General features: G+C 37.1%; 1 protein-coding gene across 1 annotated transcript in view; it reads right to left on the reverse strand.

The window, feature by feature from the left end:
* Nucleotides 1–27,901, reverse strand: part of SPOCK3 (SPARC (osteonectin), cwcv and kazal like domains proteoglycan 3) — a 232,245-nt gene that overhangs the window by 107,243 nt on the left and 97,101 nt on the right. The window contains exon 4 of the mRNA XM_052778733.1: nucleotides 19,087–19,201. Coding sequence (XP_052634693.1) covers nucleotides 19,087–19,201 — 115 coding nt within the window. The remainder of the gene's footprint in view (nucleotides 1–19,086; nucleotides 19,202–27,901) is intronic.

Below are 27,901 nucleotides of genomic sequence, written 5' to 3' on the forward strand. Positions count from 1 at the left end.
ATTGTTTTTAATTATATCAGCTTTAGTTTTAGCACTTCAACAGAAAAAGGGGTATGGCACAATATAACTTCTGGAAGTATCCTAAAATCAGCATGTTCCACTTGAGTCTCTTAGCTCTGAATTTAAACAAATTTCTGTTGCATTCACTACAGTTGCTATTTGTCTCTCCTTTTCCACCTTATTTATATTGATGACATTTCCACCATCATTATGCCTTTTCTTACATCAACTGAGACATGGGGAGAAGAACAGAAAATAATCCATTCTTTAGAGGGCAAAATTTACCTGAAATTGTTTTCTAACACCACATACAGCAGTGTATTTCAAGCTTAGTAGCTTTATTTTCTTATAATGTATATATGTAACATAGAACTATTTTGAGCCAAAATTGTAAAATTCAAGAAGAGGCATAAGGAAGTATGTGCCTCTACAGACTGTATTTAGCAATTCCAAGCTCCTCATTACACCTGTGAGGAGTAATAAGCCACTTCTACAAAGAATACATCCAAAGTATTCGTGTTCAGGGATCTGAGTATCCCTTAATTGTATAAGTGAATCAGGGTTCCTTCCGTCTCTTTATGGCACACAACCATGCAGCCATCCATTTTAATAAATTTTCTTTGCTCTGTATCATAGCTTTACAGTGAGCATTACTTCCCCCCCTCCCCCCCCCCCCCGCCCCCCCCCGCTTTGGCTTTCATTCTACAGTACTTAACTCCATTCATCAGTGTGTTCCTCTGCATGGCTGATGCCACTTCCACCACCTGACAGCTGAACTTCTTAAACCTGTCAGTTTTCATTTATTGTTCTCCCCACCTCCAGAAGTACCACACCTGTTTTGCTTTAAAATTTTTTTTTTTACATTAATCTGCTTTATTACAGGTGCTGTGTAATATAATTCTACCTGCCATGGACACCTGTTCTAATGAAACAACTTTGAACTGGATTCATACACGTCTAAATGAAGAACAATTCTGCTAAACAAGAAAACTACATAATACACAGAACCAAGCCTCTTTATGTACATACTATCCACTGCCTAGTGCTGAGGAGCAATAAGGCTTGAAATGGGCCAGCTGTCTTGTTAATTCTAGTGCTAGTATTACTTGCCCTTGATTCTACAGCCAAAATGCATTATCTTCCTACAAGAATTTCAAACGCATCACAATATCATTCTTGTAGTTATAGATTCTAAGGCATAGCACACACTTGGACAGAAAATTGTCTTATGCAATGGTGCTCTGGATTACAAGTAATCTCTACACGGTATTTAAATTAAAAATGAAGCAGTATTAACTTGAATTGGTTTTGCTGTTGGGATTACGTTAACTCAGGTAACAAAGGCTGTGATGTTTTTAGATGATGTTGTTAATCAGGTGTTAGAAGAGCACTTGCAAGCTGCAAACTACACTGCTTTACAGCTCATGAGATTTTAAGAGAATAATGTACGTCTGCATATCAGTCCCTCACAAAACTAAACTTCTGTATGCTGGCACTGGTTAATAGCTATGGCATTTCTATGAAAAACAGAATTCCTTTAGATCATCTAGCCAACTGTCAACTTATTGTACTGTAATCTTCCAAGTGCTCTTTAGATAGATGGAAGTGCTCATATCAGCACCACTTTTCTCGCATCCCCAGAGCGAGGGGAAGAAGAGAATAAAACAAACAAACAAAAGACACACAGGCTTTCAAATTGGTATTATCTTTTCTGTCAGTATGGTATCTTCTGAATTTATGAATGGTGTCTCATAACATCAGAAAATGGGAAGATAAAGCTGACAAGCTGACGTAGAGATCTGCTCAGAAAAAATATATAGCAAGTGTATAGTAAGATGATAGTTGAGCAAAAAATGGGTGGTCAAACTATTCATGGAAGATCATCTGCTGGGTTGTACTAAATTATTCTATTGATATTCTTTTACATTAAAAAAAACCCTCAAAATTTTCCTTCCCCCCCCCCCTTTTCCTTACTACTGAAGACAGTCAAAGTTTCTCATAGGTTAGGAGCGTTTCTCCTTAAATCTCAGATAGCTAATTCATCTCAGAATCTGCCTATGCAATGAAATTCATGCATACACATGGCAAGCCCAAAGCATCAGAGAGTACCATGTCTATTACACATCCATTGTGCAACGGGTCTGTACGCTGTGGTCAGCCATATTGCCAAATATGCAGAAACTCCCTGAACAAAGATCAAGATCTGTGTTGACAAACTTCATGGGAGGAGAGGGGAAAACTCCAATAAATATAAAACCTAATTCAACAAAGCACTGCATCAGCTAAACTTACTAAAAGAAACACTAAGACTTGCACAGCCTCCATTCCGGCCTTGTATTGCTTGTGTTTGTCCTTATTCTTTGAAACTTAATCCTATTTTGCAACAGTACTGATGTTCTCCAAAAGTTAGTTTTAATTTATAATACTCTTTTCCCTCTCTGATCAAATCCAAGGATCATCAACAGTGAAGCTCATACTGGGGGAAAAAAAATGTTCCCTTCACAGTTATGAAATAATTTAGCATTTTTTATATACTGTAAGCGTGGAATTTTAAACCTTGAAAAAGTTCCAATTTAAAGTAATTCATAGCTGGTTTTACTTATTAGCCTGCTTTTGTCATGTATCTATTAAACCCAGAGACAGACAGGGATATTGCTGTATTGAAAAAAAAAACCCAAACAGTTTAAAACAAAAGCTGGCCATTTTCACTGGCATCTATAAATGAAGCTATTTTTAAAACATGAAGTATTATTTGTGCTGTTGCTTGAGGTAAGAAAATCAAATAGATTAAAAGTGTGAGGTTTTCTTGGCTGCTAATTCACACATATAAATAAAATAGATTATTTTAAAGATGAAAATTTAATATAAACCAGATATCCATGATGAAATATCTGTGCCAGGATATGAAAGAGAAACAAATTGTCAATAAGACTGCAAAAAGAAGTTTTACTAACTACTGTAATGTTGTCTCACATTATTTAGTCTAGCATGATAGAAGTTCTCTTTTATGTATGTCAGCATTATATTCCCCATCATGTCTTTAAAAAAACCTCAATTTGATTCCACAAAATAACTCAGTAGCCAAAAAGCTAGATATAACTTGTTCTTCTGTCACAAAGTCAGTAAGGTTCCTATTTTAATTTGATTTTTTTTTTCTATTAATGTACATAAGCATCCTCAGTCTAGCCTCTTCCTTTCTTCCTTCCTTAATTACTCTAATGTGGGTTCCATAAAATAGTACCTACGGTATAATAAATAATCTATCCCTTCTCCATTCAAGTGCCCATAAAGCATCTCTTAACAGGGCTTATTTCAGGTTTGCAGGCATGACTGCATGAATGTTAAACCATGTTGAGTGAAAAGGTGAAATACTGTGAAAGAGCAAAGTAGTACATAAAAATAGAGAAGTGTTATTTGAAGAGAGAAGAACAGTAAAGAAAACTACAAGAAAAATGTCAAGGGATCAAATCCTAAAGAAACAAAAACATGCTATAAAAGGTAAAATAGTAGTAATAAATATTTATATGATGGTAGCACCAAGAGAATTTTGGTTCAGCTTTTAGGGCTTTGTTTAAACTTCAACTTCATTCTGCATCACGTGGAGTTGGGAAAGTTCTCTAAATATTTTGAAAATTATTTCAGACTGTTCAGTAAAACTGAAAAATAAGATACTTCATGCCTCAGCTTTTGCTCTGCTCAATTGCTCCTAGAGGGACTCAAACTTCATTACAACTGGGACCCTTGCTGGTGCCCCAGCTGGGCACCCCTGGTATTCTGCATACCAAAACACAACATTTATCCTAATTTAGCTGCCTAATTTCATCTTCGAAGTCATGAGTCTGCAAAACAACAAATCCACCACTCTTAGCCTCAAACCTGAACATGTTTCCAAATACTTTACTTTAAAAGACCAATCACAAATCCAGCTTTAAAGTCCCCAAATTGCAATGTAGTAAGAGTGACAAAAAGGCCATGGTTACACGGGGGAAGGAAAAAAGTAATCTATCGAAAGATGACATAAACAGAAACAGATATTTTCTGCCCCACTGTAGGACATAAAAAGCATTTCATAATTTGCTTGGGAAAGCATCTGTTTGCACAAAAGCATGATTTTTTTGCTTTTAAAAATCCTGAGAGCAAACAGTGCTACTTTTTCCAGTGGTATTTTTCCCTCTCTAACTTATAGTTTAACTCAATTTTTATTTTTATTGCAGTCTTTACAGGTTCAAGCATATATAAGTAACTGTATCTTTTGGTATCTGAATAGCTTTGGTAATGTCCTGGTTTCGGTTGGGATAGAGTTAATTGTCTTCCTGGTAGCAGGTATAGTGCTATGTTTTGGGTTCAGTATGAGAAGAGTGTTGATAACACACTGATGTTTTCAGTTGTTGCCAAGTAGTGTTTAGACTAAGTCAAGGACTTTTCAGCTTCTCATGCCCAGCCAGCAAGAAGGCTGGTGGAGGGGCACAAGAAGTTGGCACAGGACACAGCCAGGACAGCTGACCCAAAGTGGCCAACGGGGTATTCCATACTATGTGACATCATGCCCAGTATATAAACTGGGGGAAGTGGGGCTGCGGGGAGCGGATCACTGCTCGGAAACTAACTGGGCATTGGTTGGCAAGTGGTGAGCAATTGCATTGTACATCACTTGTTTTGTATATTCCAATTCTTTATTATTATTATTGTCATTTTATTATTGTTATTATTATCATTATTATTTTCTTCCTTTCTGTCCTATTAAACTGTTCCTATCTCAACCCACAAGTTTTACTTTTTTTTCAATTCTCTCCCCCGTCCCACTGGGTGGGCAAGAGTGAGTGAGCAGCTGTGTGGTGCTTAGTTGCTGGCTGGGGTTAAACCACAACAAGTAAGAAACCTATTGTGGTATCTAATTGGACTAGTGTCCAGTCTGCTGATCAAATACAGCACCTCCTTTTAGACAGCAGCCATACTAAGAACTTAACAGGAAAGTGACTACAGGCAAAACTTACACCTCTATTGTCAAGAACAGGTATGCCACATGTCAGAAAAATTAGTTGCCTTACTTGTATGCTAGCTTAGAGGACTGTTCTAGCTCTCCAGACACATTTCTAAGCCTTCCTTTTAACCACAATGCTGACCAAGAGCTCTGTGGTGGTAGTGTCATCTCAAAATTAAACAGTTTCCTAAAATTTGTTTTGAATCTGCTGCCTCATGTATTCTCCTTGTTGCTTCACTATGAGGGTAAATGAAACTGAGCAACGATTCCAGAAATAAAATCCTGTCATAGTCTTTCTTACTAAGTTAGCTTTAATCTATGTGCCCATTTTTCAGTGTCTTTTCATCTAGAAGTCTCTCTAGGTCTTTGATCGTATTTTTAAAAGCTCTGCAGTGTTGCTGTGTGTCATTTATCAAGGTGGCCAGATATAACAGGGCTATTAACACAAATAAACTGTGAGACCTCACTCGTAAAACGATTTCTTAGCATTTACAGACTATTCTCTTTACCATTCTTCATAAATCTCAATGTTTTGTTTGCTTTTATAACTACTGCACCTGCATACCTTTTCCAAGTTCTTCATAATGGCACTTTGTGCTTGCTTCTCAGTAGAACATATAGACAATATTTATTCTAACATAAATTACCTTGTTTTACAATTTGAAGACAGGACAGGTGAATTAGAGCATGACAAAAGTCTTGCAGTGTAGGTAGAAAACCTCTAGCATTAGTACTTCAAAGTACGTGGTTATATGATGTCAGTATACTTCTAGAATATGAAAGGAAATTCGGTTTTCCAGAATCCTCAAATCTGTGAAGTCACCCTAGAAGTGTTGCTACTGTTGGTTCCCTATGAAAGAGAATTTTATACGTAGAAGGGTCAAAAGTACATGGGTCACCAGCTTTGGCTATAATAACGAGTAAGGGGACAGCAAGCCCTCACATCCTACGTCGTAACATGCGAGTTTGTTTCATGATATCTAAGAGCAAGGGGTTTAATTCTGATCCAGATCATCTTGGCTGTGCATTCATACCTTTTATAGACTCCAGCAGCATGCCCCAAAGATGAAAAGAACAATCATTCATATTCTCAGGATATCTATTTCCTGTAGTTGTATGTTTATTGCTCTACTCCCCAGCTTAAATCTCCTCTCAGATAATCTTTCCTCTTATTTGCCTCTTCCTTGCACCAGTTGAGTTTGGGGTTGGAGAGGAGATGATGTTTGGGGTTTTCTTTAAAAAGAAGGCCCAATGGCAAAAGCTTAGAACATAACTAGTGTTGAATTTAGGGATCAAAACTTCAAATTAACTTTTACAAGTATGCAAACCTTGGTACTACAAACATTCATTGGAAACAAACGTGCAAGTGGTGAAGGCAAAGTCAAGGGGAACTCATTCTTCAAGACATGCAAATGTTATCAGAAGTATATATGTGCCCAGATCTTCAGCTAATCAAGAAATAAAGTAATCCCTGAATTACAATAAAGTTAACTATTTAAAATTTTACATATATGAAACTCTCTGACAAGGAAAAGCCCACCTAGGTATATTCATCTGCAAAACATCTTTCCCAGAGGCACTATTTCTAAGATTCTAATGCTTGTATTTTACAACAGTTTTTACTTTAGTGTCTGCATTAAAATAATCTACAGTTAAGTGTATTGGCTTTGCGTGGCAAGGTTTTGGTAGCGGGGGGGGTTACAGGCGTGGCTGGAAGCTTTCCCTGTGTCTGACAGAGCCAATACCAGCCGGCTCTAAGACGGACCCGCCGCCGGCCAAGGCCGAGCCAATCAGCAATAGTGGTAACGCCTCTGTGATAACATTTTTAAGAAGGAAAAAAGTTGCTCAGATTGGACGGAAACAGCAGCCAGAGAGAGAGTGAGAACATGTGAGAGAAACAGCCCTGCAGACACCAAGGTCAGTGAAGAAGGAGGGGGAGGAGGTGCTCCAGGCGCCGGAGCAGAGATTCCCCTGCAGCCCGTGGGGAAGACCATGGTGAGGCAGGCTGTCCCCCTGCAGCCCATGGAGGTCCATGGTGGAGCAGATATCCACCTGCAGCCCGTGGAGGACCCCATGCCGGAGCAGGTGGGTTCCCGAAGGAGGCTGTGACCCCGTGGAAAGCCCGCGCTGGAGCAGGCTCCTGGCAGGACCTGCGGATCTGTGGAGAGAGGAGCCCACGGAGCAGGTTTTCTGGCAGCACTTGTGACCCCACGGGAAGCCCGCGCTGGAGCAGTGTGCTCCTGAAGGACTGCATGCCGTGGAAGGGACTCATGCTGGAGCAGTTCGTGAAGAACTGCAGCCCGTGGGAAGGACCCACATTGGAGAAGTTCATGGAGGACTGTCTCCCATGGGAGGGACCCCATGCTGGAGCATGGGAAGAGTGTGAGGAGTCCTCCCCCTGAGGAGGATGAAGCAGCAGAAAATAACGTGTGATGAACTGACCGTAAACCCCATTCCCCATTCCCCTGCGCTGCTGGGGGGGGGTGGTAGAGAATCCGGGAGTGAAGTTGTGCCCGGGAAAAAGGGAGGGGTGGAGGGAAGGTGTTCTGAGATTTGGTTTTATTTCTCATTACCCTACTCTGGTTGATTTGTAATAAATTGAGTTAATTTTCCCCAAGCTGAGTCTGTTTTGCCCGTGACAGTAATTTGCGAGTTGATCTCTCCTGTCCTTATCTCGACCCACGAGCCTTTTGTTATATTTTCTCTCCCCTGTCCAGCTGAGGAAGGGGAGTGATAGAGCAGCTTTGGTGGGCACCTGGTGCCCAGCCAGGGTCAACCCACCACATTAAGGCAGAAAGAATAGTAATTAGAAAGCAGATTAGATAAATGATGTCGCCATACATAGCCATGCTTGAAAACATGAAGAATTAAATCAACTTAAACCACAGTGAAGAAAATTAAGTGTCGATTACTGTATATTCTCTAAGATGATAACTTTGGATAGCTTGATCTATAGGTGCTATGAACTTGTATAGTGGTCAGTTACTCACTTTCTATTCCTTTAGTTAGTGGAGAAAAGTCGTCCTGAAGAGCGGAGAGAATTGAGACTTCTTTTTTTATGTTTTTTTTGCTTTATTGCTTTATGGAACAGGCTAGGAATTGCAGTCTGTGTCTACTGGTAAAGTGTTTATATTATAAGTATTTACCTATTGCTATTATAACTGCAACTGCAGGTAACAGTCAGTCTACAAAATTATGATATATCCTGAATTTTGTCCACTTTTGTAATCCTATAAAAAACAACACCCTACTACTATAAAATGCTTCTATAAATTTTACCCCCAAAGTTTACCTTCCCTTGGATGTTCAAATATAACAATGAATGTCTGTACCTGAAAGAAGTCTCCCTCAAAAGAACTGAACCAGAGCACACTGGAGTCACGGCTATGGTGAGTGCAGGTTTCCTCAGGTATAACCTCTTCTTTTCCTCACCCGGAAGTTTTGTCCAGACAGAACTTGAGCATTTGTCTGAGATTTCCAGACACAGAATCTACAGTGCCATGCATCATGCAGATAGTCTGCAAGTGTGGAATAAACCCAAAGCATCCTTGAAACAACTGTACAGGTACTGCCTGAATTAAGGCAGTGGATCCCACAGATTCAGAAAGCTTTAGATCCAGCCTTAACTGTATTATGATTGTAAGAATTTATTATTAGTAGTACTACTAATACAGAAGTTGCATAAGGGTTTTAGGAAAAGTATTTGTATGGTGTAAGTGTTCTAATACTTAGGTTAAACCATAAAATGACAAAAAAAGGTTTGGTTTTGGGGGGGGGTTTTAAGGCAATAAGCAGCTGATACAGAATGTATAGTAGTCTGTGAAAGAAACGATACCTTAAGTATATTACTGTTATCTTGTAGCAGACTACAGCATTTTATACAGTAAACTTACTTTTGACAATCTGAACACATGAAAAAGGTTTTGGTGTTTGATTTTAAATGAAAGAGAAATATAAAAATACTACCAGACACCAAAAACCCTTAATAACTGATCATGTAACAAAGACGAACATTTAGTGACTCCTGACATGTCTTTACTATCATAAGTACACTATTAGTACTACCAAAAGCAGTAGCACATTTTACTGTAAAGTACCAATATATGCACACACTTCACTCTGTGATGACAAACATCCCCAGCTGCAACAATTTATGTATTTTTCACCATTGGAAACCTTATACGTATTGTTTTACACAGACGGAAATTAGTAGAATGATTTCTGTTCCCTGAACACTACTCCTAATCAATTTCACACACAACAGTTTTCTCACCACTGGTACATAAGCAAAACAACAGATGTATTCTGAGCCTATAAACACAACTTACGAAGCAAGACCTTCACAGAAAATGAAATGCATTAGAATTGATGGTAGCTAGTAATCAAAGCACCTAATTATAATCAGATCCAGATCCACATGAAAATTTTAAAACCTGTAAAAGAACCCCTCACATACAAGCATCCTGAAGTTTTGTTTCATTATCCAGTGTTAGGAGTATTTCAGCAACACTGAAAGAAAAAAAAAGAACCAAACCCCACACAACCCACCAACAAATTCCAAATTAAGCACTAATTGATTACAAATGTTTGCATCAGCTATTTTACAATTGATAATGTATTCTAATAAAGTACACTGGAAACAGATACTGACAGCTAATTTTTAAAGGACTACGAAAAGAAACAGATAGGTATTTGTAAGAAGGTGTATTGAACTGTTCCTGAATTCATTTTGCATAATTTTTCTGATAAAGGAACATTCAAAGATTTTACTCGTATTCTTTTGTATTGTTTTAATGTTTACCTAACAGTCCACAATGAATGTTATTGCTATGGACTACAAATCACAACTTCATACTTATGGACAGAGAAATCATTTATAAGCACTGTCTTCATCATTTTTCTTAATTTTGTTAATAGAAAGGCAATCTTTTAAAGTAGTTAGATTCTCAGGACTACTGTGAAGGAAGAGATCATTTTTAAAACAACAACAAAATAAAAGCTCACAAACCATTTTTTATTAACGGGACAGCACATTAACATCCCCCAGGGTTACACAAAAACAATGACAGCAATGCTTTCCTAGATCAGACGTCACATTTCCTAATTCTTTCCTGTGTTCTAGTTTTTTTAACAGAAGTGCCCTAACTTACTGCCTTTTAGGAGGCGGTACAACTGCCTTCAACCACTGTCAGCAAGACAGAAAGAAATAGAGCAAGCTGGCATCCATTTTCCTGCAAAAAAAATCCCAATCCTAATTTATAACCTCATTGCAGAAATGGAAAGTAGGACAGTCATGATCACTGAAAAACTCATCATGCCAACTGATTATCCAGTGCACCCGCTCGCTCCTACAGACCACTGAGAATCTGAATGAGATTACTGGAGCAGGTAAAACACGAGTAGGCCTAGGACTTACTAAATTAACTGAAGTCCACCTGCATTAGTCTAGGGTAGGACTCCATATTTTCCTTAAAAGTAGGGGTATCATAGATTTTGAATTGGAAAATTATAGCGGAAAATACCTGTTCTGCTAATAAGTAGAATAGGGAAGTTCTGTTTAGGTCTCCTTTATTTCAAGTTTGCTTTGATCTCTTACAAAACTTGTATTACATACCAAGGGAAGAAAAAAACCACATTAAAACCTAAAAAATTTCTATTTTAGATTTCTACAGAGACAGTTGGGAGGGGGTGGGGGGTGGTATTTTTTTTTCTGAAGGACAGCAATTTTTTAGTTTTGAAGTTTGACTACAAAAAGTATAAATATTGTATAGCTAAACTACAACCTTAATAAATATTAAGGCTGACATGGACAACACTGGTACTGCAATATACATTCTTGCAATCTACATATATATCTTCCATTAGTGTTTGCAGAAGTTACTTAGAGAATGAATTCCATCAGAGGATCCTGTTTTCCCCCAGCTGTGTATCCACAACTCCCACTAAAATGAATCGAAGAAACATGTGCACACCAAGGAAAGAACAGGCCCTCACAACATATGCAAAACGTATGATGCCTAGTGTTAGTCACCTTTTTTCCTTCCCAATGCAATGAAAGAGCTAGTAAAAAAGAAGCTTCACTTTTTTTCCTTTAATAAATGAAATTGCATAGCATATAAAAATCTCCAAAATATTCACATTTTCACCTCTCTCAAGCACATAAAAGTCCAAATTATTTTCTCAACAAGTTCAATTAAGCTACGACTAAGCAAATTTCCTTTTCAGTACTTTGCAGAGTGTAAGTATGATCACAATGGCATAGTTACACAATAATTGGACTAATCAAAGCTATATAATGTTAGTATTGTGAATGAAGTAGTGTTGCTCATTAGCCTATTACAAAAGAATTACTGTAAATTCAGGCTACGTGCAGCATCACTTCCTGTGCAAACACACACAGATAATGCAACAAGCTTGAAACACTGCCAAGCTGGCAGACTGGCAGCACAAATTATGCAAAGAACCAGAAAGCCTTCAGTAGATTCAATAGAGCTTGGAGCATAAGAATGATTAAGTGTTTCTGTGTACAACTACAAATCACAGTAATGAATCAGACTAAAATTTCCAATAAGGGACTTAACTGCACCAGCTGGCCTTCTTCAGCAGCATTATCATGTGAAATGATGACATCCTAAATAGTGGTGTTTGCAACTTTCACACAATCTGCCCAAAGCAAATCCTTTGTTTTGCTTCAGTTTTTGGAAGTCTTTTCTTGAAATCATAATAAAATGTTACAGCACCTAAAGATACAGAAAAGCTACGAAGCTATACTGTTCCTTCTTCTCTGCTTATTTTCCTTTTTTCTCATCAAATGAGAGCAAGGCTCTATTTGATTCTAATCAAACTGAGCATCTTCCATATCAGTTCACTCTCAAAACTCCTCAGACTACTTAATACAACTACAGATTTGGAATTACAGCTCTTGTTTCTTTTTTTTTCAAAGAATCAAAAACTTAGTGGTAGCAAATCTAAATTGAAAACCCTCTTTCTTTTATTGTAAAATGACAGTGAGAGTAAAATACCTCAAATTCCAAAGTATGATGTTTTGGAAATCTGGGATACATGTGTCCATATGATATGAACAGAAAAAAAACCATAGAAATGTGTACATATTTATTTATATGTAGGTATGTGCATATATGTACGCACATGTGTGCATATATGTATGCACGTGCATTTTTCTTACTGAATAGGCCTCTCTCATACTTGGACTTGGTCACTTTGTATGCCTGGGGACATTATCTCAGCCATGCAGTACCACAGCATGGAAACAGAAGACGTTTCGGTTTGCTTTCGCAGTAGAATCAGTGTTACAGCTCTGCAGCACTTGAAATTTACTCTGGGTTTCTGTCACACCATCCACAACAGGAAAAGTTAACCCATCTCATGCTTCAGGGCCCAACACTCATCAATTCAAGGCTGAGATGGAATATTTTCCTCATGTTATAATAGTAAGGTGAACACACCCAAGGAAGAACCTCTGATAATCCAGCTTGTATAAAAAAGTATTTAGACTGGTTTTCCACATTCTCCAAAAACACTGTAAGAAGGCAGGAGTCCAAGGCAAGAAAATGGACTAGATGACCAATGATTTGAACCAAATCAGCACTTGGAAAGGTCATTTAACTCAGAAGCCAAAAGGAATTTGTAATAAGATTAAGTGCTAGCACAAAATCTATCAAACTATCCAACTACCCTACGCTAGTAAATTAGACTGATTGACATAGCATTTTTACCAGTACCAGCTTCTGTGAGTCTACAATAAAGTGATGCTCTTTAACATGCTTTAAAAGTGAAATCATGGTAACTTGAAGACTGCACCCAGAGGCAGAAATACTAGAAAATTTTTGTTAAGCCCTAAATTCAGGTGCTACTCCACACGAGCTTAGGGGCAGGGAACAATTCTCACTAAATCTAACTTAATTTCATAGAACTCTCTTAAGAAACAGCAGAGGAAATATTTTAACCAGATAGCACCTACCACTCTTTCCTCAGTTCTTAAAATAGTGAATTCTGTCTCACTAGGCCCACTATACTGCTCACCTCCTACCCAGCTTCACATTTTATAGAGGTCCAGTCTGCACACTTCTCTGCAACCTGCCTTGTGGAGCTCTAATACCAAAAGAGCAATGATTATTTTTTGTTTCTTTGTTTTAGCTTAGTTAAATGCTTACTTGTTATGACTCTCTATCCATAACTAGTGAATCCTTGTCATTTTCCAGGTAAATCATGATCTGTAACTGAAATGCTTTTACCCTGATTAAGTCACCTCTCCTACCTTAACCTTTACTTTAACAAAATGGGTTAGTTTTTATTAGAATTGCTAGTATCATCAGAATCTATTGCTTAGTTAACATTTATTGGGAATCAGTTACTTGTAAAGAAGATGCAAAAAGCTGCGCACCTCTGTGACAAGGCAATTCTATTCCTCTTATGAACACCTTCCCTACGTTATTAAAATGACATAGTAGGCTGCTATCAAAAAGAAGAAAAAAAAAACAGTACAAAAACAAGACAAAGAAGGGACTGTAAATGACTGTAAGGCATAATCTGCAAAGAGAAAGAAAATAAATCATAAATGTGCTACAAAAGGAATGATCCCTTATTTCTAAATGATTCCCTAGAGATTTCCTATACCTAATACATGAAATAAAAAACTGGATCTGGAATACCTGAATTGTGTTACAATTGCTTCCTACTCTGAAACCTAAGAATAAATGACACGAGAGGGTGAGAAATCCAATAGAAAGAAAAAGAAAGTTCGAGGTCCTTACACAAGTAATAGCTGTCAGTCTTTAAACGTTTCAATTCCACCTTAACTGGCTATAACATGGCAGAGACAAGTGCAATCTATTGCTCCCATGGCAGGGAACTGTTGTGTTGATCTGCACATTTTACATAAACAAACCCATAAAAAGCATAGCAGGAGCTTCACAATGGGGGCAGGGGGCATAATGTATGGTGGGGAATTCATAAAACAGATCTACACTTACCTAGAAAAAATGCACGTGCATTTAATGCATTGAATAATTTAATGCATCCAAGCATTGATTGATTTAATGTATCCAATTTTATACAGTGCATTTCTTATACAAGAAGAAAAAGAGACTGTTTTATCAGATTCCACTACGATCAATCAGTAAGTAGGTTCTAATATATCAAAGACACTCAGATTTACTTGGAACAGAACTTTGGGCCCAAAACTGTCTTGCAATTTCCTCATTTTCAGAGCTTAAACACAAAACACATTTCTGAATGTTACTGAGCAAGTCATCACTTCACCAGTTCCTTGCAGTAAGCAGTCGAATCTTGGAATGGACTGCATAATGACTGGGTCTCAACTGAATTAATCTCATTTGTAAATTGGTCTCCTGCAGCTAGTTTGAGATAAAAGCAAAGAGAAACATTTGAAGCAGATAGATGCTTTCCCCCCTCCCCACCTCCTTTCTTTCACCTTTAAGCATTAGGCTTAAATATTTTTGTTTTGACAAATTTGCAGTACCAAAAAAGAATTCCAGTAAAAGTAATCCAACTGAAACCACAGGCACTATCCCATGTTTACTGTTACACTTACATTAAAATTCTCTGCTGGGTGGCAACCCTGCCTGCTTTTTCAAGTTTTCTAGAGTCCTGCTCTTCACCTGCAGCTAATCTGCTTGCTTAGAACTTCATCCATACATTCCTTAGTTTAATACAGTAATCTATGATTCACAGAATGTTGTTATTAGAGCAAATTACATGATGTGTCACTTCATATTGTAATTGTCTGTTTCAAATCTAAGATGAATTTAACAGACTATTTATCAGGACCTGCAAATCTATGATAGCTCATTGCTGAACTTTTCAACTTTTCTGAGCCTGGTTAGCTACCAGCTTTCCATGGCCTTAATGAGTTCCTACATGTTGTGGTATCACCACAAATTCTTTCTTTCTTTCCTTGCTCCAAGTGGCAACCAGAAGTATGTGAAGATTTCTGGATTTATCTTTACCGCCTGCTGCTCTGCATATACAAAAAGCACACCTTCCATTGCAGGTATTCTGAAATATCCATTACCACCTACAGTCCTCCTCCTTTGACATCCCTTTTTATTTCCTGTCCAATTCCCTTCAAGCTGAACATTCACGTAACTTTCACTGAAAACTAAAACAAGTAGATAAATTTCAATTAGTATGATGAATATCCTGCTTGTCACCATAACATTCACATCACTGGTATCACAGTATTTGCAATACTGTATTCCGATGTTCTACAAGTTGTATTTGTAACTGAATGAGGTATACTCCAAAGCATTTCATTATTGCATGTACTGATACTTTACAGGGCTTCTTTCCCCATAAAGCCTATCACTTAACCAATAAAGATAAATTGGAAAGCACAAAGGGATGGTAAAACACCATTTCGACAAAAGGAAAACTTAATGTCAATCTCCAGAGTTTCAAAGAATCAATGAAAAATTCTGTTTTACACCAGACTTTGAATTATTTATCATGCATTCTAGTGCAGGCAGCTATTCCCTTTCCACAGCAATCCACATGGAAGTACTCAGATAAATAACTTTAATATATATCCTGCATGCTTTCCCCTCTTAAAGTACTTCCTCTTTCTTTCATAGGACACAGCTAAGAGCATAGCACACAGAACACAGCTTCCAACACAGTTATAGCCAGCAGAGATGCAAATGCAATTACCTGCCACCCACAAAAAACTGGCAACCTCTAACCATGCCCCCATACTTTCTAAAGCTCTGGTACTCCAAACTACTCTCATGACCAATGATCGACAACACCCATTTCACCTTTTTGTCAAATACTGTTCAGTCTTCCCAGGACAGTACATAAACGAAGCTCTTGCATCAGGATGCTGTGGCACTGCAGAAACGTGCTAGAAGATGACTTGCCATCCTGCCAGTCTCACAGAAAAGGAAATGAGCCTTGTGTGCATTTCTTCAAGACTGAGGGGAAACCATGATCTCTGCTGCTATGGAAACTGAAGAAATCACAAAACCATAGGCTTGCCTAACCCACAGCACCATGAAAAGGACAGTGAGATGCAGTAGCTGGTTTTGAAACCACACAAAGGCAAGCACACTGCAGCAAGAGCACAGTGCTGAGATCCCCAAGCTAATACAAATTTTAATACTTTTGAAAGCACAGGTACAATCATCACATCAGTAGCGTGTACTGTCATGTTAATTAATCCTGCTGGGACCATGTCATATCACGTCACTAACAGCCTTGCAGATGTCTGGGATATCCACCAATCACATGCTTCATTGTGTGGTACTGACATACCCTCAGTAATCCATGCAGGGTTACAATAGTTTGGGAATTGTACTGTACAGATAAGAACACCTGGGACAGCATGGACCCAATAACAGAATGTCCATGCCTAAGTGTTTTTTCTGCAAGTCAATTTTAACAAAACAACAGAAGAAATTACTTATGTGATTTCTCCATTTGATACAATAATCAGCCTTCACTAATCAGCAGCTTCTCTGTCTATGCTATTACCTCGAAGAGTGACAGAATTTATATACAGAAATTTATGAACAACGTAATAGGGTGCTTGGAAACGCTGCTTCTAATAACAGAGAATTTAACTGTAAATCTGAGAATTTCAGCTTGATGACACTACAGAATAATCTATCCAGCTATAACTGTATTTCATGCTTCTTTCCCTGGGGTAGCCCAAAGGTGCCCATAAACCTTTTCTTTATCTTGGAGGTATGCAGAGTCTCCTCTTCCCTGTCTCTTGAGGATAGTCTTTGCCACTGTATCAGTTCACATGCTTAAAACTACTTTTCCTGTGCAAGAGTCTTGGGAATAATCTCTGGAACACCTATGGATCTATACAGCAAATATGTCCAAATGGAAATCTATGGGCAAGTTCTTTATGAAGAGCTCCCAGTAATCCATGAAAAAGATCTCAACTATTTTTCCAGAAGATATCCCCAACAGCCTTTTCCTTAACCAAAAAAAAAAAAAAAAAAAAATTACTCAAATTATGCAGTCTTTGAAGAACACTGCATGCATACACACACACACACAGATGAATTGGAAAGGGAAAATTACTGGGATTAAATTTTCTAAAGATTTATTCCCAACAGATTGAATACACACAACTGATATATTAGAAATGGATACAGGTAGATAATATAACCTGACAGTTGATAATATAACCTTTCTCATCTAATTTTTACCAAGACTTATAAATGAGTGGACTAGTCATTTGGGAAGTTGGAAAAACAGATGGCTCTGTTGAAAACCAATATGCAAATTGTAGATATCAGCAAAGGAATAAAATCTTGGGCTAAAAATAATTAGTGGCAAAGAGACCAGCAGACACAACTGCTTGTGAATATGCTATTCATACTCTTATCCCACCATACTACAGAAAGGTCAGAGACTGCATGAAAAAAACCTGTTTAGAAAGAAAGCACAAATCAATTGATTTCTCCTTGAACATGGTAATCTCAGGGAACAGGAAGTTCTAAGCTTGGGAAATCCCTGTCCTGGCTCAGGACAGGGTAGAGAATTGCTTCGTCTAGTTTACAAGACTAGACTTGCAGTGCTTATTACAATCACCAAGTTGCTGCCATTCCAAAGTTTCCCATTATGAGATTGTATTATATTCAGCCAAGCTTTGCCTCTTAAAATACTACCTTTCTAAAAGAGTGCCAGGGACTGTGGGAGGAATAATATAGGGATGTCAATATGTTTATTAATTCAACCACTGTATGCACCTTCATCTAGTCTAAAAAAGTTTTCGGTCCTTACCTACGGCATGTATACTTAACTTGGAGATGTCATTTTTTCACTGTTTTCAATAATGCATGTAATACCTCTCAGAAATTTCAAATTATTGTGTTGTCTTTTCACGGCTGAAACTAACATACTCCCCTGACAGTTCACATGCAGTTGAAATTAGACTACCTAGCTTTGATAATAATTCTTGCACCTTATATAATACTTTATCAAACCAAAATGTCTAGCTCTACACTGAGATTGTTTGATATAAACAGTTTAGCTCTACAAATAATGTAGAGCTTTTTTGTTAATTAACTGCAGCTGCAGATCAAGACTAGTTTAAACTTTTCCCTTTGCTATGTACTATCTTGCTTGTTTGAAAAGCTACAGATGGGCTTATTTAACATAACTAGACACTTGGAAGAACATTCCTTATATCATTCATAAAACTGTACAGGCTCTCTAAAAAGCTTGAAATGATCCTCTTACATCTGACAAGAAAGTCTCTTATTTTTCTTAGCTCTTTTCAGCCCCTACTGAGCAAAGCACTTTAACACACACATATTTCAAACAAGTTACTGAAGTTTAGCCTTTCTACTATGCTCTGTTTCCCACAATGAAGTGCAAAAAAAAAAAAAAAAAAAAAACCAATCCCAAGTCAAAAATGCAACTTGACTCCATCTCCTCAGAAAACAACGATCTCATGACTCAGCTAAGTGTATGGTTCAGGCCATACTCACTTTCTGCCACAGAAGTACATTAACATTTTGCCACTCTTAAGACCTACATAAATAGAGCATCTGGAACTGTTCTCTCAAAAAAAGGTAAGAATAGAAGTCATCTACATTTGGATTCCAGAATAACTTTGTCATATATTTGTTCCTTATATTTAACCATTCCAGAACGCAAAGAAAATCAGAATGCATAAAAGAGGAAAAAAAAGAAGGAAAAAAAACCCCAAACCTTACACTATAACAGGCCATTACCTACACTTTAACAGGTAGTTTTGAGTTCCGTAGCTTCTTATATGAAGTAATGAAGTCAAAGTAATGTACAGCAGCAGGACATTATCATAATCGTTATATTCACTTGGTACTAGCACAGTAGGTATTTCTGTAAATGTATTTTTATCAGCGTCTTGCAGTATTTAACTATGTACACCCTCTAGTTTACCAGCCTATCAAAAAAATCAAATATTAAACATTCTAATCAAATTATGCATATATAATTACTTCTAAAATCCACCCCTCTGCTCAGATGTTATTAAATAACTAAACTCATTATAGTGTATTTATGGTTTACAGTCAGTCACGAACACTATTAAAAAAGTCTATAGGATTAACTTTTAAATTATTTACCTGTGCGTAAGCCTTCGGTGACTAATGCAAACAGCAGTTTGTTGATCCTGTGCAACACAGACCTTATGGCGACTACATTTCATCTTTAAACATGGATCTTTAGCCGGATCTAAAGCTAAAAATAATTTTAGAAAATTGTTAACAATTATCTAGAAACATGCAATTACGAAAAGAAACACACCACACATAAAACCCAGCAAGTACGTGGAGGGGGGTTGGCCTGCTGCTTGTACAGCATGCTGGACTGAAAGGCACTGATTATCACCAGGATAAAATGCAGCACATTCAATGATAATGCAAAATTCCTTACCAAGGAAAACAGATCTTCATGAAACGTGGATGCTTCTGTATCCTCTCATACAATATCACTGTTTTTTATTTATAAAAATACTAAGTAACCTATCCAACTCTCTCTTGGTCAACATTTGTGATGAAGGTAATCAAAGGCTACTAGTTTTTACTGTAGCTGAAAACACTTTTTTAATATTAGAATTTGCTTAGGACTTTTAAGAAGTTTGCATACTTGCATGTCATTCAGAGCACCAAATTCCCAAAGAAAACAATTTTGAATTGGATTCTGTTGCCTACAGTTCTCCATTTCAGTCATGTCACTTCTAAACAGAAATAGGTTTGTGATTTTTATAGCTCAGAAGCCACCACATTTCTGAAATCACTATAAAACCGTAAGCCAAAAAGTAATGAAAAAGAAGTCAGAAATGCAAAGGACACTTGATCAGGAGTTTGGAACAGTTGTTCATTCAGATGTTGGCTGCCACATCCCCCACATACAAGATCTTTTTAAAAGCTGTAAGCCAGCATGCTAATAAAAAAAAAGTACTTCCACTCAATCCATTTCTTGTCATTCCTACTATGAAATAATAACACCTACTAAGCTACATTGCACAGTAATAATTCACTAAGATATAAATGGTGATGTGCTGGTCCATAAGGAAATTAACCCAGAGAAGAGAAAAAGCATCCATTCGCTAAATTCTGCTGTTATATAGCTAAGAAAGTACTCACTACCACATTCTTTAAACAATTGCCACTTTCTCACTGTAATCCCCAAATACTAGTATTTCTACCTTGAAAGTAGTTTCCCTTTCCTGCTTACTAAGACACAGTTGGGTTCTTCCAACTCAACATTAAGCAGTAAATAATAACACTGTCTGAATTTACTGAGAAATTATAACTCAGATGAGATATTTACTGAGAAATTATAACTCAGATGAGATTTTAGTAAAAGTATACTAAAATATGCAGGCGAGTGATTTACATGACTGTCCTTAAATAAAAATTCTACCTGTGATATTCTAGGTCTCTTATTTCTGCTTTGTGGGGTTTTTTGTAGCTGGTCCTTTAGTCATTAATCCATACTCATTTTTGAACCACACTTCGAACTACAAATGCTAACTTATGGCTATAATACTAGAAGGGCCAAATAATCCTGTTTGTTACTTATTATTAAATTTCTATAGCATATTTCTTGAGTAACCATGCCTACATGACAATACAGAAAAGTTTCTGCCAATTTATGCTCTCACAAGAAAAAATCAACTTTTCCCTTCTCTGATCTCCATGGTGTCTTTCAGGTAGATCTAAATATTCCAAAATTAATTTTTGTATTCCTATAGGTATCCCCCCCCCTTTTTTTTAAAGTTTAACACCCCTCCAAAAAAACAAACCCACCCCAATAAGTTAAACACCAAAGCCTAGCTTAAAGAGACACTACTGAAAATCCTAAATCACAAAATCAAGCAAGAAAGCTATGAACAACTATAATTCAGTTTTCCCGTGTTCATCTTCACTTTAGCGTATTACTGTCCAGTCTTCAGTTATATTTCAGAAATACTATTTCCCCGTTTTTCACATTCGGTTATAAAATATGTATTTGGATATGTATTTTCTGAAAAGAAAGTTATGTTTCTTCTGGTTTTCATGATCAAAAGTAAACTTTTAACCACAACTCTATTTGAGCTGCCAGATGATATTAACGTAAGGCTGACTAACTATGTACCCAGGAAACAAGAACCAGGCTGATCATTAGTTGCAGTTTTGACACATGACTCTGTGGTGCTAAGAATCACTTAATATTCTAAGCAGTAACTTTTTCAGTTTCATTTCCTTCCTAACAATATATCCAGCTGTGCAAAATATATACATCATATAACCAACAAAGCTGAAAAGTGATGGAATCATTAATATAATAATAATTCAATGCAGACAGAAACAAGTATATTGTTAATTACAACATAAGACGTGCAAAGATGCATTCCTCTTCCAGGTATTTTCATTTCTACAGCAAACCAGCCATAAAACCACAATGAGTCATCCAGACTAAGTCTGATTACAACTCTAAACAAGTGGGAAGCAAATGCAGCAAAAAATGACTGAACTAGGATAACAGTTGGAGTCAAAATTAACAAGAGCTTATTCAGTATCCTTCTCCAATATACTTTAGATTTTAGAATCCATGTCAAATACTTTCTCTGCTTAAAGTCAAGCAGAATGTAATGTCAGTCCCTAGTAAGCACGAACAGATTATCATTTAATGTACTGGTCCAAGTACCTCTTCCCAGAATGTTCCCTGATGGAGAAACTAAGGTAGCAACACTGGAATATGATATTGGCATATTTTCAGATAACTGTTTTGCAAAACTGCATAGGTTAATGGAATAAAAATACTTGAGCAAGAGAAATCTGGAATAATGTAAGGGTGCTGAACTCAGTATCAAGTAGAAAACGTGTTTCAGGAAAAGCAGTGAATGGAGGAGATCACGTAACTTTCCATTCCTATTGAAATAGTTCTTTCTTTTCCCAAGTTCTTGGGATTCTGAAGGTGTGTTTTGGCAACTCCATCAAACTTTAGCAAGCCATAACATATCTTTTTGGCAATGTTACAGGAAGAACCCAACTTTACAACCAAGAAATGATAACTATTAGACTTTGCCGTTATGACAACATAAAGATGGGTATCACACTGGGGAAGACATCTAGTTTATTGCTGGAATCAGAATGACTTTACCCCTAGAAAAGAATGCCAGGGGCCAGAGTTGAAGATTCCATAAAAATCAATGGAACTCCAAGAGATCTAACTAGGAAATCAAATTAGAAAATGGCTTTGAACACATAAGTGATGACAGAAACAAATGCTGGATTTTGACAGCACTGTCAGAAAGAAAACTGTTGGGAAGAAAAAGAGACTGTAAGAACTGCATTGAGTCCTGATGCTCCATTAGGTTCCTTATGTATTTAACAGGCTTCTTCCACCAAAGATAAACCAGATTGTTTAGAATTCTCTGTTAAAAAACACATTTTTGTGCAGCACCCATTCACAAATTGCGCCTTTTAAATGAAAGGTAACGACAGGTGTTCATTGGTGAGAACCTAATGTTAGAAATCAGTTGTGCAAGACAACACAATATCTGCAAGGCAACCCCTTCCTGGCCCTACGTTGATATCTGACTCAGCTGTGTTCTGTCCATTTTTCTCCTCTACAAATTTTCTTTGAAGAAAATCTAACAGCTTACAAAAAGCAAAGACTTATCCATAAATGTGGTTAACTGATAAGGCATTCTGTGCATATGCACATTGTTTGTTTCATTTGCTATGGAACAGAGAAGTTGGGGTTGATTGGCTGTTTCTTTTAGGATCAGGGTTTGTTTTATAAACCAAAGTGAAGTACTGAACAAAACCTGTGTTTGTGTGCACACACCTGTGTATTTAAGACATAAGACTTTGTCTTGGCAGCTCTGTCCAGCTGCAGAGAAATGAAGAATTGTAAGGAATTTTTGACACAATCTCTACCAATTAGACATTGAAGAATATACCAGTGAGTTCACTAACTTCTCAGAGGTACTTCTTTATAGTGAACAGTCAACAGGAGAGTCTGAGAGAACTGGTTTGGACATTTCCAAAGTCAACCATTTCCTGGGCTACACTGGGCCCTCTCCTACCAAAGGTTTACATATACCACTTGGACTGGAAGCCAGGACACACACACGGTTCTAGAGTATATTTAAACCTTACAGTACCAATGTAATCTTCCAGTATTTGCTGACTCAGTGGTTATCATGCCCTGCATGAAACTCTTGATGACCTCAGGTGTGGCATACATTCATTATACAGCATGAATGGCTACGAGACTCTGTTAGTACAGGGGCTACTACATAAGCAGAGTGAGTAAGCCAGTAGAGCCATGGGTGCCAAAATCACAAGAACCATCTTTAGATTCAAAGGCATGTTCAATACCCATGGTCTTGCCACCGACATTAACTCACATTATCACTCAGTGACCTGCTGGACTTCTTGTTCTCTGTCAGCTATGAAAACCCTACAGAAGTCTTTTTTCCTTATCTTGTGTGTGATATATGGCCTCATTTTTTTCAATACTTTTTTACAAAAATTTCTTAGTTACTGAACCAGTTGTAGTGATGCAGAAGTCACAGAAGAATTTATGTCCTCAGACATATTTTTTGAAATGTTGCAGTATTGTACAACAGAAAGGGAGAGACCAAATAAATCACTGACGTAAAAATACGGACTTTTTGAATGCGAAAAGGTCAACTACCTGAAGAGTCAATGTCTGCCTGGACTGACACTGTAGCTTAGGAAGCCAGATAAAATACAGAAAAAAATGTTGCTAGAAACTGTGAAAAGCAGTGCAAGTCTTTCTCTTTTTTCTTTCAATATCACATGCTGTAGTTTATACTATGAAGTATATAGGATCTAGATTTTATTAATATATTTTGCACAATCTTAAATTTTTAATTTTAAACCTGCTTTATAAAAACAGTAAGCTTTTGGATTGCATTGGTGATTTTCCCAGCTTTGAAAGGACTAAAAAAAAATCAGATATTTATGAAAGCATGGAAATGGCTGGCCTTTTTTTTTAAACCTGTTGTACTTCATACTTGGAACAGACAAATGGACAATTTTCATGGAAAATGAAGGCGAAACCGCAAGAAAAACATTTTCCAAAACCATAGTCTGAAGTTTTTCATGCTGGGGAAGAACTGGACTCCCCTTACAATGCAGGGACATATCTGACTATGTCCAGCCTCTACATGGAGTCATCCTAAATATCTTAAACTACTATAAAAATGCATATAATTATTCCAGGAAAAGTACCATTGATTTCATCTAAGCATATAACTCAGTAAACTCAGGAAATACATGGCATTCAGTCTTAATTCTTCACTGCATCTTCTAGAAAACCCTGACAAAATACGCCTGCTTTACCCCAGCTCACTCAGTATGCAGACTTGCGCTGACAACACCACATATTTCTTCCCATTTCTGCTAAAATAAGCAGCTATGAAACAGTACAATGTTCACACCAAAAATATCACAAGTATCAAAATCCCACTATGGAGCCATTTATGTATCCCTCAGAGCTATTTTCTTCAACATGAAACAGACATAAATCTGAGTTTTTATCGAATTCGCATTTACTAAAATATCTTTGTAATTATGAAACTAGAGGCCTTTATTTTCCATAATTGAAGTGGAAATGTAGATTGTACAGCACAATGGTATTGTCATTAAAGATAGGTGATGGTTTCCACTATGGTGAGGAGACTCTAGATGTAAGCAATATGTTTATTTAAGGCTTGCCAGAAATAATTTCTTTATTAGTGGCTATAATGTATCAGCTGACTTCCTAGAAAGTCAGATACAACCAGCTTCTAAAGACACAGGTCTGGTCTTAAGCTTTATTAACTTGATTATATTCAGTTTTATTTAGCTCCTAATATTCAAAAAAAAGTGCTTGCTGTAGGTTATTTGCCTACATGCCTACATTTGTCCATATGACTGCCTAAAATAACATCAAATGTTGTGTTAATTAAATTTCAACAAGCAGAAAAATATCATTGTCACAAAAAGTATTACAAAAGTATAAAATGCTTTGTAACATCTACTGTTTCTCTAAGAACTTACATTGTAAATGAAAACCAATTCGTGCTCTGCTGAAAAATTATGGAACAGAATTAGGATCACCTGGTGACTTTTATAGATGGATATGGATTTGTTATTCTCACATACTAAGGAAGCAATTAATATTCAAAAAATTGATTCCATTATTACTAATGGATCTATTTATTTATAATTCAAATTTGGAAGAGCAATTCAGCAAAGCTTCCCATCATCTCTTCTGTAAGTTAATTTACAGCTAGCACTCCCGGAGACTGACATTAGCCAGAACATTTTTATTGGGAATATAATAGGAAATCAAGATTAACAAGACATAACATAGGAATCCTCTTAACAGGAGCTCTGTGGCAGAAACCACAGTAAACTACTATTACTACTATTATTTCACAATCTGCTGAATGCATTTTGACACATTCCTAATTGTCCATTCTCAGTAAAATAAAAGGGGAAAAAAGGTTAGGGACCAAGTTTTCAGACTTAAATTTTATTTCCCTCCTCCAAAGTTTGTGATTCATTTCTGATGGGCAAAATAAGAACCAGCTAGACATTTTGCTTTACTACACCTACCAAAAAGTAAGCTATGTTTTATCCCATGAGTTGTTTAATTCCTCTAGTTTAAAAGGCAGGTCTGACTTCTTTGCCTACAAAGTTTTCATGTTTGACAATGGGGGCAGAAAAATATAAATTACCTTAAAGTGTTAACTAAAATATTAATAATTAGGTCAAATGCCTACGTTACAACCCTAGGCAGACAGACACCTAGAATGGAACGACCCGTATCGCCGCCTCTGATAAATAACACAATTCCTGAAGATACCTAAACACCATCAGTGTCTTTACTTCTCCATTTTGAAAGATGGTGATTTCTCGCCTCCTGAAGCAGAATTTCTCACTGAGAAAGTGTGCTGGGTCTAGAGAGATAAGCAGAATCCCAGCACCACAATTTCCAGAAACAGTAGGGAGGACAGCAAGGCAGAGCACATAAACACTCGGTTGATATTGTCAGCTAACATGGAATACAGATAAATGTTTCATAACAGTTAACAGTGATAGTGGTTATTTTTTGCCTAAATTGTACAGTGATCGGCATCCAAAATTTGCATCTGTGCATATAGGCCCTCCTCAGCCACATCTGGTTTGAATCCACATTGCTGTGGATTCATAGCAAGACATCCCTGTCTTGCTATGAAACACACCTACTGAGAATAAACACCTTTTAACTTCAACAAGAAGACGAATCATTGTGCAGCTAACAATCTGAGATTCATGAATAAAAATGACAGAATAAACAACAAATAGCCTACCTCGTTATCCTGACGGGGATGTTCTGAAAAAGAATCATCTCAAATTTTTGTTTCTTCTCCCAGGGACTGTATTTGCCATTTAAGATTCACTATATAACATGAAAAGCAGAATGGGTAGCTACAGCTGGACGTTCACTACAGGAATCTTCTTGTATATTTCTTCCATCTGGCCACATAAATCTACAACTTCAGTAAGGATAGAGAGAAGGTTTTCCTGTAGGTGGCCAACCAAGTAGTTAGGAGTTTAGACTCAAACCCCTGAATGTTATGGGCTCTCTAGAAGTCTGGTTTCTAACTTGTGAGCAAATACTTCAACAACTAAGGTGGCTGTGTGCGCGGAGGTTGCTTCTACCCAAGAAATACCTATTCTCACAAGCGCTCAGAAGTCTCCATACTGATGAACCAGGGTCAATTGTGTAAAGCCTCTTATCAGGCTTCTGTTGAGATGCGTCACTGTTCCTAACATTTTATATTACTAAGCTCTGGTACATTAGCACTTAGTGTCAAGTTGCCCTGCAATGGTTGCAGTTACGCTAAAGTTCTGATAAGCAAAGAAACATCTAATACTGAGTTAGAACCATCTGACAAATAAAATAATGTACTGCCATATTTCCCTTTTGCTCATCGCTGCAATTAAAGTTTTAAAAAAATGTACATAAAAATGCATTTATACTGATTCGTAACATGGTACCTTCTATTCTGGGTACTGTTAATGTAAGTTAAAATAATTGCTCAAAAAAATAAAATAGAAGAAGTCTATTCTTCCTCTGGAACAAACTCACTAAAGCTTGATCTCTTTTCCACAATTTCAAAATACGTCACTCATTCTTTCTCCACTCCCTTTAAAACTATCATCTTCATTGAGCCACGCACTTTTTAGTCACTCGTGCAGAAGCGTTAAGCATTATTTATATGTCCTAATCCACCCCTCCCATTCCCCCTCATTCTCGCTCACAGAAAAGCAGGTATTAGTGTCCTGGAGAAGAGAAACTGCACAGGACATGTTCCATCAACAGCTTCTTTTCTATTGTAGTCTCCAGCTGAGAAACTTTACCCTCAGCAACCTCAACAATATGATATGAGGGGTGAGCAAGTTTTTCAGGTGGGCAGATTCCAAGATGAACAGCTAGGACAGATAATTTATATCATAAAAATATATCTGTGTGGGTGCATGTACCTGCATGACTAAATGTGTGCAAAACAGCTAGTAAGCATCTGTGTCCCACTTGTGTTTTTTTTAAACAGAACTGTTCACTGCTGATTGCCAAATAACCAGTATGTCATTTAAGGACCTCCTAATTTTCTTCTAAATTTCTATTTTCTAAATCTCAAAAATCATCAAAAATGCAATCTTGTGGGAGAACTTTTGCCCAACTTCCGCATTTCTGGCCTACGCACTTCATCTCAAATTCAAACCATGTGCTTAGCAACATCCACCAATACTCCACCATCTTCCAGCATCGCGGTAACCAAAGTGCATTAGATTTCTCATCTGGGAAACGGGTGTTGCAACTCTTCGTATACTAATGCTTATTAAATGTTTTGATATCTTTACTATTAAACCCTCATTTGAAATC

This window comes from Harpia harpyja, chromosome 2 (assembly GCF_026419915.1).
Source record: "Harpia harpyja isolate bHarHar1 chromosome 2, bHarHar1 primary haplotype, whole genome shotgun sequence".
Taxonomy (NCBI): domain Eukaryota; kingdom Metazoa; phylum Chordata; class Aves; order Accipitriformes; family Accipitridae; genus Harpia; species Harpia harpyja.